The sequence below is a fragment of the Naumovozyma dairenensis genome, chromosome 3 (assembly GCF_000227115.2).
Source record: "Naumovozyma dairenensis CBS 421 chromosome 3, complete genome".
In the NCBI taxonomy this organism is placed as follows: Eukaryota; Fungi; Ascomycota; class Saccharomycetes; order Saccharomycetales; family Saccharomycetaceae; genus Naumovozyma; species Naumovozyma dairenensis.
The window spans coordinates 289,909-301,804 of record NC_016481.1 but is presented as its reverse complement, the minus strand read 5'-3'; the positions used below and the strand labels follow the sequence as shown (position 1 = coordinate 301,804).

At 35.1% G+C, this 11,896-nt stretch overlaps 5 protein-coding genes across 5 annotated transcripts in view; 3 read left to right on the top strand and 2 right to left on the bottom strand.

The window, feature by feature from the left end:
- The window catches only part of EFT1 (elongation factor 2), a gene marked incomplete at both ends in the record, with an annotated part of 1,620 nt that extends 1,211 nt beyond the window's left edge, over positions 1-409 (top strand). The window contains one exon of the mRNA XM_003668999.1: positions 1-409. This exon is cut by the window's left edge and continues 1,211 nt beyond it. Within this exon, the coding sequence (XP_003669047.1) occupies positions 1-409 (409 nt within the window).
- Positions 410-3,020: 2,611 nt separating this feature from the next.
- On the top strand, positions 3,021-4,865 carry BAG7 (GTPase-activating protein BAG7; the record flags this gene model as incomplete). Its single annotated transcript, XM_003668998.1, has 1 exon — positions 3,021-4,865. The coding sequence occupies one exon, from the start codon at positions 3,021-3,023 to the stop codon at positions 4,863-4,865; it is 1,845 nt and encodes a 614-aa protein (XP_003669046.1).
- Positions 4,866-5,517: 652 nt separating this feature from the next.
- On the top strand, positions 5,518-6,627 carry IDH2 (isocitrate dehydrogenase (NAD(+)) IDH2; the record flags this gene model as incomplete). Its single annotated transcript, XM_003668997.1, has 1 exon — positions 5,518-6,627. The coding sequence occupies one exon, from the start codon at positions 5,518-5,520 to the stop codon at positions 6,625-6,627; it is 1,110 nt and encodes a 369-aa protein (XP_003669045.1).
- A 272-nt stretch (positions 6,628-6,899) lies between these two features.
- SIA1 (Sia1p) lies at positions 6,900-9,017 on the bottom strand (the record flags this gene model as incomplete). The annotated part of the gene is made up of 1 exon (XM_003668996.1): positions 6,900-9,017. The coding sequence occupies one exon, from the start codon at positions 9,015-9,017 to the stop codon at positions 6,900-6,902; it is 2,118 nt and encodes a 705-aa protein (XP_003669044.1).
- A 357-nt stretch (positions 9,018-9,374) lies between these two features.
- Positions 9,375-11,504, bottom strand: RUP1 (Rup1p; the record flags this gene model as incomplete). The annotated part of the gene is made up of 1 exon (XM_003668995.1): positions 9,375-11,504. One exon carries the CDS (start codon positions 11,502-11,504, stop codon positions 9,375-9,377), a length of 2,130 nt encoding a protein of 709 aa, XP_003669043.1.
- Between the last annotated feature and the right edge of the window lie 392 nt (positions 11,505-11,896).

Below are 11,896 nucleotides of genomic sequence, written 5' to 3'. Positions count from 1 at the left end.
AACCATGAGAAGAGCTACTTACGTCCGGTTCTTGTTGGCTGAACCAAAGATACCAAGAACCAGTTTCTTGGTCGAAATTCAATGTCCAGAACAAGCTGTTGGTGGTATTTATTCTGTCTTGAACAAGAAGAGAGGTCAAGTTATTTCTGAAGAACAAAGACCAGGTACTCCATTGTTTACCGTCAAGGCTTACTTACCAGTTAACGAATCTTTCGGTTTCACTGGTGAATTGAGACAAGCTACTGGTGGTCAAGCTTTCCCACAAATGGTGTTCGACCATTGGGCTACTTTAGGTAGTGATCCATTAGATCCAACCACCAAAGCCGGTGAAATTGTCTTGGCTGCTCGTAAGAGACACGGTATGAAGGAAGAAGTTCCAGGCTGGCAAGAATACTACGACAAATTATAAGAAGTTCGAAACCACTCTTATTTCTAAATTTGTTTGTAGTTTTAAATCAATATACTTTCTAAATGTAAAACTTTTATATTTAATCTTATCATATAATACAATATCATATTAAATCAAAATCGTATTTTATTATTCCTAGGCACTTATAAGAGGTTTAATACATTTATATATACATATATATATATTTGTGCATATTTTGGCTATCAATATCAGAATAGGGTTTTGTTTTTACCGGAACCCTGTGAAATTTGCGAAAAAACGACATAGGTTAGCCATTGTGGCAGTATATAGTTAGGTAAATTTAAAAATCTAGGCCAAAGGAGGCTACGAAGGGGAGCCCTTCTCTCACAGCACGTACCATGATGTATATCCTGTTATTGTCCATTAGCTATAGGCTGAGAATTATTTTACTTTGCATTTATAAAATGGTTATTTTAAGGCGTATTTATTAAAATTTATTTGCAGATTCTAAAGGTTAAATACTCTAAATATAAAACTAGCAAAATAATAAAAATATAATCCAAGCTTTATTTTTCCTTGGCACTCAGTAACACACAAAAAAAATACTCCCTCTATGAAATATACCATGTTTTGCTATATTCGGCACCCTCTCTGAAAGACTGCCTCATCTCGACGAAGTTTGTGAAGACATTTCTTTTGAATATTATTGAAGTTATTGGAGTGTCGGAGCTAATAATTGAAGTCCCTTCCTTCGAATTGATGACGGCAGTAGAATTTTTCGTCGACATCTTAAATCTTTTGCTCTCAGTAACTATTAAAAATGTTAAAATGATCAAATAATCAAATTTAATTTAATCCAATCTACTTTACTCCACTGAAAACAATTTTGTGGTATACAAACCTCTTAAATAGCATGAGTTTTTATACCTGGCACCCCACAAGTATCACTACTCTCGGACACAAAAAACAAGTCAACTAATGTAAATAAAAAGGGAAGTTTTATAAAAGGTCGTATTACAAGCAACAAAAAAACTATGTATGTATGAGATGTTTGCCAAAATAAAGATATATCTGTTGAGACTAAAAACATGAATCTCTAGAAGGTAACAAAGTAAGGATATCCCCTGTTCGTGCAATAGAATTACTTAGGAAGCATCATTGACCGTTCTTACTCGGACAAGGTGTGTTTGATGAATTACAAATACTAGAATTTTGCAAGTAAACACCTCGCAAATCCATGTTTTCAATATTCTTATATCTGTAAGTTGTTTGAACTATTGCTCATAACGATTTCGAAGGAAGAGTCTAGACCATAATGATCTTACATTGGCTTACCTTTACTCAGAAACAGCGATTAAGAGACTCAAGGAGAAGAACTATACAGATAATTAATTGCTAGTCAAAACTTCTTGCATATCTATATTTTCCGACAGCTGGGTCGGTACGTAGTTAGAACAATGGAATGTTAAGGCTAGTACACCATATACGGGAGACGGGATAAACTTGTGACGCGTTCTTTCAGTCGCAGCGTTTTACGGACCGTGTGCGCGGCGTATATCGAAAGATTACATGGTCTCAATCTCAAACTTATTAGGGGTGAAAAGTAAAAAATGCTTAGTTTTGGTATATATAGAGTGTATATATAATAAATATAGCTTTTAGGGACTATGAACATATGGAGAAGAATCAGAACAATATCTTTATAAAACCAGATAATGTCTCAAGTACTGAGGAGAATATATAGAGTATTTGTGGAGTCAATTAGTACTATTTTTAGTATATCTTCAACGATTTATCTCATTATCTGGAACGATTATATAAAATATGTATATTGAAAGTGTATTGCTTCTACTTGTAAGTCTTATCTAGAAGAGTGCTGTGATGCATAGGAAGGTTAACCAGCAATATCTTTCCTTGACATATCTATATCGTCTAAGTGTCAGGAATCGGGACCATTGCCATTCGAACCCCTTGCCGAGCCTCCAGCGGTTGTTAAACTCCGATTTCTAGTTGGCGAAAACGGGGGGGGGGGAAGAACGTTAGAGTTGGGGTTCCAGACAGAAACCCTTGAACGTACCTCCCCATGGATTGAAGTGAAGTAAAGTAAGGGTTTGCAAAATCCAGCGGCAAAACCGACACCAATATCTCAACATTCTCTCTTATTCTGTTTCCTAAACCGTCGGCCTACCCTTACCTTCCCTTTACGCTCTTGCGCCGCCCGCCCCCCAGGCATCCCCCATCGCCATCCCCCGATTACCTGAAAAGGGATAAATCCAATCTAAATTAAAAGGGTAACGCAGGCAGCATATCTATTACCCGTTTCTATCATCATCTTCCCTATTCTTAAACTACCTTTTATAGTGACATTTAGAGAGTTAAACCAACTTGGGTCAAAGGTGTTCCTTTTTAGTACACTTGCCTTAAGTTTTTTTTTTATTGTCTTGGCTTTCACACATTATACATACATTATACATATAATAGGTTCTATACACTTGAAAAAACCGTCCAACATCTGTAAAATACTCGACTCTAAACAAGCATACACTCATCTACTCATCCATCGATCCATCGTTTTACATTCAAAGGTACATTTTCAAGAACAAAAATAATCATATAATAGAAGAAGAGGAGCAAAGACAAAAATAATAATATGCCAGATTCAAAACTACAAATCCCCAGCATAAAAATACAGAATCCTCAATCAAATACCATAACGTCATCCAGTACCGAGAATAAAGAAATGATGACGACAACTTCGCCACAATCACCAATACTATCACCTTCTGAATTTAAAAATTATAGAGATACATTCATAACAACACAAAACGATTTCAAAGGTAAAATATTCGGTACATCATTACATGAAAGTTTAAAATTAGCTCATGCACAAGTAATACTTCAAGATGAATTAATTAGCTTCGGATCTATCCCCATCGTTGTAGCTAAGTGTGGTTCATATTTGAAAACTAATGGGTTAAAAACTTCTGGAATATTTAGAATTGGTGGGAATAATAAACGTGTTAGAGAATTACAAAATATATTTTGTGACCCTAGTCAAGATTTTGGATTGAAATTTGATGAATGGGATCATTATTCTATTCATGATGTGGCTACTTTGTTGAAACGATATTTAAATAACTTGGATGAACCTTTGATTTCTTTGAATTTGTATGAAGGTTTTAGGGAACCATTAAGGAAAAGACAAGATATTATTGATTATTTAAATGCTAAAGAGACTGAAAAGCAAGATATTGAAGAACAAATACCTACCGATGACAACATTGAAGAAGAGGAACAATTTGAAATGACTAGATATAAAAAGAAATTAGCAAGAGATATACGAGAGGCCATTGCCGAATATGAAGATTTATTTACAAAGTTACCAAATGAAAGAAAACAATTAACGATTTATTTGTTAGATTTATTGAATTTGTTTGTTAGACAATCTGATGTTAATTTGATGACAGCCAAAAACTTATCGGCTATTTTCCAACCTTCCATTTTATCGCATCCAAACCATGATATGGATCCTGTTGAATATGAACTTTCCAGATCAGTAGTGGAATTCTTGATAGTTCACTCATATAAATTATTACCTCATTTAGTGAAGGATACCAAGAAAAGTCAAAAACAAGATAATGCTACTAGACAGCAAAGTAAAGATGAGAAATCGTCACCAAATACATTTGGAGAACAAGTCAATTCACCAATACTTATACCATCAAAGACAAGCAGTAATGATACTAATCCTTCACCAATTCTAAAAGGGGATAATTTGTTGTTATCACCAATAGCAAGTCCAAAAGTTACCATCACTACAACGCCAACTCATTCAAAATTTCCTAAATTGAATATATTCTCTACATCACCTGTATCAAACTCTTCAAAAAGAAGTCCTCAAAGGTCTATCGATTCATCTTTATTAACACCGGTAACATCACCAGTAATAGGAATGATGAATGCCAAAGAATTAACTATACCGAGAGGTGAACCTAATAAGAATAGACGTAAAAGTAGTGGTGGTAGTAGCAGTAATAATGGTACAACCCATAGACATAGTAGTGGTGGTTTGAAATTTTTCTCATGGATACAAGGTAAGAGCAAAGAAACTAATGAGCGTCCTAATATTGTTATTCCAGAGGATGCCCTTACAGATGGTGATGATGATGATGAGGAAGAGAGACAAATTAATGATGACGATAACGATAACACTATCAATAAGCTAGAACATTTATCATCATCCTTCTCATACAACCCAGGTGCTGAGAGACCATCTCGACCACAGATATCATTTTCTGATCCTCATATCACAACGATACAAAATGCCGCTGCTTCAAGTGGTACGATTTTCTTGGAACCATCATTATCCCCACCTACACATCCATACCATGAACGAAGACGTGGGTCTTGGTTACAAAGGTTGAACAAAAAAACCTTAACACCACAAGTTCTGATCAAGATCGACAGTGACATGAAGATTAACATTAATGTTTAAGAAGTTTGTGTTTGTAATCATAAAGTCTACAGATATATATATCCTCTTCTTGGCGTAAGTTAAGCAGAGTTCCTAATATATATGTATGCCTAAACAACCTGTATTACTATGAATCCCAGATATATCCATGAAGGGAAACAGAAATAACCGCCCAGGTAAAGAAACAGTATCAGGGTAACGTATTACCGAAAAACTGATTACCCAACACCCAGACTCCTCCAGTCGCACCACCGAGAACACGGAAAAGCTCAGGTCACCACACCCACACACCCTACCGCATCGGCAAATGATAATCGAGGAAAATGGCTGACGGGTAACCAGGGGACTGCCATATTCTCTCGAAACATGACAGGAAATAATTATATCAATCACATATAATGAACTGAATACCTTACTTTGAACAACAGCTAGTTAGCTCATCTAAGTTGTTTTGTATTCTCTACAGCTCGAGGAAAAAGTATATAATTGCTTTACTGAGAATAATTATCTAAGGATATACCTACATATACTTTCTGAACTCCCTTTTTAATATCTGGTCTCCTGAAAGGTCTATCCACATTTGCATTTACAGTTTGATCTGCTCCCCTAGTTTTCAATTTTATTAATTAATTTTATTTTTATTTCACATAATATATAATACCATCAAGTAATAATGTTCAGAAATATCATTCTAAGGAATACAACAAGAAGATTTTTATCAGTGAAAAACCAACCATCCATCGGTAAATTCACAGGGAAACCAAACCCATCAACGGGGAAATTCACAGTCTCATTCATAGAAGGTGATGGTATTGGTCCCGAAATTTCACAATCAGTAAAGCAAATTTTTGACGCTGCAAAGGTTCCTATCGATTGGGAACCATGTGATGTCTCTCCCTTATTTATCAACGGGTTGACCACCATCCCAGAACCTGCAGTACAATCCATAAATAAAAATTTAGTAGCTTTGAAAGGTCCCTTAGCTACACCTATCGGTAAGGGTCATCGTTCATTGAATTTAACCTTAAGGAAAACATTCGGACTTTTCGCAAACGTTCGTCCTGCTAAATCCATCGAAGGTTTCAAAACAATTTATGATAACGTTGATTTAGTCATCATTAGAGAAAACACTGAAGGTGAATATTCAGGTATCGAACATGTAGTCACACCAGGTGTGGTACAATCCATTAAATTGATCACAAGAGATGCCTCAGAACGTGTCATTAGATATGCATACGAATATGCTAGAGCCATTGGAAGACCTCGCGTCATCGTCGTCCATAAATCCACCATTCAAAGATTGGCAGATGGATTATTCGTAGATGTCGCAAAGGAATTGTCTCAAGAATACCCTGATATTCAATTAGAAACGGAATTAATCGATAATACTGTCCTTAACGTAGTGTCGAATCCATCTTCATATTCTAACGCAGTATCAGTTTGTCCAAACTTGTATGGTGATATCTTGTCGGATTTGAATTCTGGTTTAAGTGCAGGTTCATTAGGATTGACTCCTTCTGCTAATATTGGTCATGAAGTTTCCATTTTCGAAGCAGTTCATGGTTCTGCTCCTGATATCGCAGGTCAAAACAAGGCAAACCCAACTGCATTATTGCTATCTTCTGTGATGATGTTGAACCATATGGGTTTGAATAATCATGCTGATAAGATTGAAAAGGCGGTCTTATCCACAATTGCTTCAGGCCCTGAGGGAAGAACAGGAGATTTGGCTGGTAAAGCTACCACTTCTTCATTCACTGATGCTGTCATTGGTAGATTATAATAAACATATCATCATGACAAGCAAAATAATAAGAACCTATATATAATAAAATTTGAGTGTAACCTTACATATATTTAATCTCAATAAATAGAACATCTTCATTCGTTTTCTTTGGTCTCACTTTAACTTGATAATATGAAGAATACTATAAACCGTATGTTATTAACTATTTAAAAATATTTTTTCCCTTTCCTTTTTTCGGTATTTATTACTTAATATGCTTGAATGAATTTATTTATTTATGTATGAGAACGTCTCAAACAGAGGGATGCTCAATTTTTCTTATATATGTATTGATAATCGTAGACGTTATCAATGGAATTGGAATTACGTTTCCATGAAGTTATTTCACCAGCATTAGTATCAACTTCAAATAATCTAACACTTGCATGAATGTTCTCTAATCTGGCTACATCCATACCACTACTTCCATCATAACATAACCACATTTTATTCTTGGACTGAAGACAACAATCATTACTATGCTCATGTCCACAACTTAATACTTGAACATTTTCTGATATCAAGAAATCTTGTAATTTATTTGCCCCTATCCATCTACCATCACCACCATCATCAGCATCCACAGAGTCATCGTTATTAGCAAATTCTTCGAATGTTAACGAGGATTTTTCATTATATTGACCAACGATTGGGAACATGCCTTCTGGTCTATACTCTGGAATCGGTAATGATCTAAATGCTAATCCATAGTCCCATTTTACAGAACCCTCGTTTTTCATCTTAGTATTATCAATTGGATTAAATGAATCAACTCCGTAAATCATTATATATGGATCATTAACTTTGTCGTCATCATTATATTTATTGTAAATTGGAATCATAACGTTGGTATCGTTCACATTCTGTGATAACTTATTTATACAATATGGCAACGTTCTGATGAATTGCAATATAGATTCTCTCGAAGCGTATCTAGAATAGTCTGATGTACCCAACATAATAAGATATGGAATTTCAAAATTTATAAACGGTTGAACCAATTTCATGATACATGTTTGATAATCAACACAATTAGTTCCATCTAAAATATCCCCTGTAATGACTATTAAATTGGGAAATTCTCTTAATATTACCTTCTTAATAAAATTATTCGTTTGAAATTCTTTCAAATTTGATATACTTTCATCGGAACATTTATAATGCAAATCTGAAACTTGTAATATCTTAAATCCAAATGCAGTCATTAACCCAAATTTTTTTTCAGTTTCTTTCTCAATGAGAATAATTTTATCAGGATCTGTTTTGGTTCCCCTCCCAATCTGTCTCGTTATGGAAATTGGTAACGATACATCACGTTCGTCCCTTTCTGTCTTATATTCATGTATGATTTCTTTCCAATTATGCCTAAATTCTTGAAATGATGATCCTAAATATATCTCTAATTTATTAACAATCATTGGTTCCATTTCAACCCCATTTTCATATTTACACCAAATACCGGACCCTCTATATTTCCAATCTTCACCCATTAAAGAAAGATCATCATCGTGAGAGTCGCTAATTGCCAAAAGCCATGACCAAATCTGTTGTAAAAATTGATAGCCATTCATGTGGCTATTATCATCATGAACGTCTATATCTTTATTCTTATTATGCGCATGATTATCAGAATATACTGGATCATGCTCATCACCACTTTGATGAAAAACATGAGTATGAAACATGGAACTATCACTCGATTTAAACAATTTATTAACATCTCTAATAACTTGCATCGGGATTATTGTCGGATCGCGTGACATGGCAATTTCTGAGATTCGTTTCAACGTATGTGGGCTACCATTAGGTATATTAGGAGACAAAGTATCCATGTTTGCAGATAACGTTTTCACGTAAATGTATGAATCATAATACTGTGTTGATTCAAGTGCATACAATTTTTCATCCGATAAATCTTTCTTGATCCTTTGCCATAAGATTCCATCATGCCATAGTACATTGCATGTAGAATACCAATGATAACATCGAAGTCTTTGAATATCTAAGATAGGACCCTCTTCATACTCTGGATGAATAGTAGAATCACGAGTGGAGAAGAGCGAGATGTTTTGTAAATGACCTTTTATGGATGACCATGATGTTATTATAGTTAAGAATATTATTAGTAATAAGAGCTGTTTTATTGTTTTGAAAATCCTTCTCGTTTTCAATCCAAATCTTGGTTTCCTCATTAGTTCATTTATTTTTACTTTTATTTTTACTTTCTTCCAATTAAGCTTTAAAAATAAGCAGCAGCAACCAAAAGGACTTTTTTTCCCCTCACCTACTTTCCAGTTTTGCAATTGAATAAAAACAAAAAACCTGATTTGCTCGACAGTTGATAATGTTCGCTCGAGGAACTGAGTGATATTTGATAAATTACCCATTATCAAGAGCACCAGGAAAGACACAATTGAATAAAAATGACTGCTCAAAGTATGCAACTCTTCTCCGTATAAGTTTTACATTTAAATCAAAACAGATCAAAAACTTCCCAAAGTTAGTATAAAGTGACCCTGCGACGTTTTCACTGGTGGTTCGGAGAAACAAAGTCACGTTGCTACGGGGAATTCTGTGTAGATGTCTCGGATCGTTCATTTCACTTCTCCGAAATTTCTCGACCATATAATATAATATAATATAATATAATATAATATAATATACAGTTCAGACAGTGAAGGATATTTCTAACTTCGAGTATATATATATATATTTCTATTAGCTATGTGACTTTGTTACGTTCTTCACTTTCTCTCTTCCTGTACGTCTTGTATATCGTCGCTTGAAAATATTTGCTGACGTAGAACATCTAATGCAATTTGGTCATCTTTGGAGAATTGTAAACAGCCCTTATTATCCTCCAAATATTTCTGTATTATCAAGTCATCCAGTATTGCGCTTTTTCTACAATATATGAACATTAAAGGCTCCTCATTGGCATGTATTGTACATTGCTTGATAGCTGTTTGAACGTTCCGTATAGATTCGCATTCAGTAATTTGAAATTCAGTCGATATCATATTAAATCTAACAAGATACCATTTCCCTTGTCTATTTCTGATAAAATACGCTAACGGTGAAATAACAGCCATTGTCAAAAGATAAGGTTCATCGTCAATCAAATTCGATGCCTTTGCTTGATCTATAATTGAAACCTCGGGATGAGAAACGTTTAAAGGGCCTTGTAAATCTGCAGATAGTGCCTTATAATCCTCCATTATAGTGTTTTTAGCATTATTTATTAACGTTTCTAAAATTTTCATCTCTTCCAAAGCCTTAGTTTCGGAACCACAATCCTTGGTTAAATAATCCATCGTGGATTTCAAAAACATGGTAATATCTTTCCCTTGGAAACTTCTCAGTTGGTTAAACTTTTGTAACAATTCTTTAGATAACCTATGAGCTTCTTTCCGCCTGGGGAAAACATCTCTAACTAATGCGTCCCTACAAGTGGAGGTATATAATTGAGGATAAAATTCCATTGGCATATCTACTCCACCTGGTAAATCAACTTCGTCAGTAGTGGAATCCATAGCATGGAAAACTACAGTGAATATCGGAGCGATATAATCTAGACACCCCGTACCGGGAACATCCCCCTCTGATACTGCTGTCTTTGATGGATTATCAATCTCTGGGAATAGTAATGTGTTAAACATCTTATACAAATTGGATTCATATTCCTCAGGTGAGAACGATAATGTGGTTACTGGAGTCTTGAGACGTTCGCCAGTAGCAGCATCTTCATAACTAGCAGTAGATACAAATAAACTTTCCATTTCTCCTCTCATTCTCTCTTCGCTGTTTCCGTTATTATTATCGTTATCAGCGTTATCAACTTTGTCGTTCTCAGTTATGTCACTTCCAAAGATAGCAACACATTTTTCCATTTCAGTAGCTAAAGATTTATAGAAAACAGGTAAAACATCTGCTAGATTTTCATAATTTGCCAAAGTATATCTTACATCAGGAGTCAATCCCAATGAAAACACTTTTGTAGATATATAGGAACGCTCTGACAATGTAGAATTCACTACAGAAATCAATTTTTGTAATTGCCATAATAATTTTGGTTGAATATCATCATTCCTTTGGTTGTTCTTTTCGCCTTCACCGTCAAGAATATTGGTATCGCTAGGTTCAGAAACACCTTCATCATCAGCATCGTGATCATTTTGAATTTTTAAACCATAGTTCGGGATGCTTAAAGAATTACCCTTGTACCAATCATTTTCATAATTTAAGTCTTTGAAATCAGGCCTCAAAAATGGCGTAGGAATATTAATAGCAATCGCTAACATGATCAAGGCAAGATAATTTTCTAAAAGAGAATTCATCGGTACTGGCAATATAATCGTTGGATCTGTAACCCTTGCCTTTAATTGAGTATAGGTGACAACATTATAATTTGGAGGAGACGGAGCTGGTGATTGTGAACTTGTTGAACTAGAACTGAATGTACTTTCATCATTTTCCTGGATATTATCCCCATCGTCGTCTCTATCTTCTCCATGCTGCGAAGTAACGTTTTCTTGATTTGAAGTCGGTATATATTCTTGTTGCTCATAAGATTGGGATGAGGGAGCATTCCGCTCATCTTTCATATAATAGTGTTCTGGCGTAGGGCTGTGGGTTTGGTACGGATCCGCTCCTGATGCTTCGCTTCTTGGAGGCAATTGAGATGGTTCTTGCTGGCCAGTGTCATTATCATTGGCAACAGTACTAGTTTCATTATTTTCAGGCGGGATTTCGTTAGAGAATATAAATGCCACAGCAGCTTCTAGATTACCATTAGCCCTTATAAGTGCATTAACAGCCACTTCACGTGGGATCCCCATTTCCATGAGGGAACTGACAGAATCATTGCTTTCCATTTTGATAAAATAAATGCTGCTTGGTACAGTGCAGTGATATTAGCTTGTATTTGAAGTCTATAAGTGTTCCAATTGAGATAGAAAGAAATGATCTATCTATCTATCTATCTATCTATCTATCTATTGTTTCCTGTATCTTTTGATCTTTATTATCCTCAAAATCCTCTAAAATACTTGACCCTAAAAGACAACTAGGGTTGCGGGTTATACCCCTAAATTGTGGATAGGGCTTTCTTGAACTTCGAGGAAAATCAAAACGTTCCCAAAAAGTTTCAGAAAACACATTTGGAATAATGGGAATCATGAATGGTGCGATGAATAACGTTGCTTGCAGTTGCGGGTTCGGTAGTCCAGTCTTGTTTCCTGTCATTTGCCTACATCCTTTATAAAGG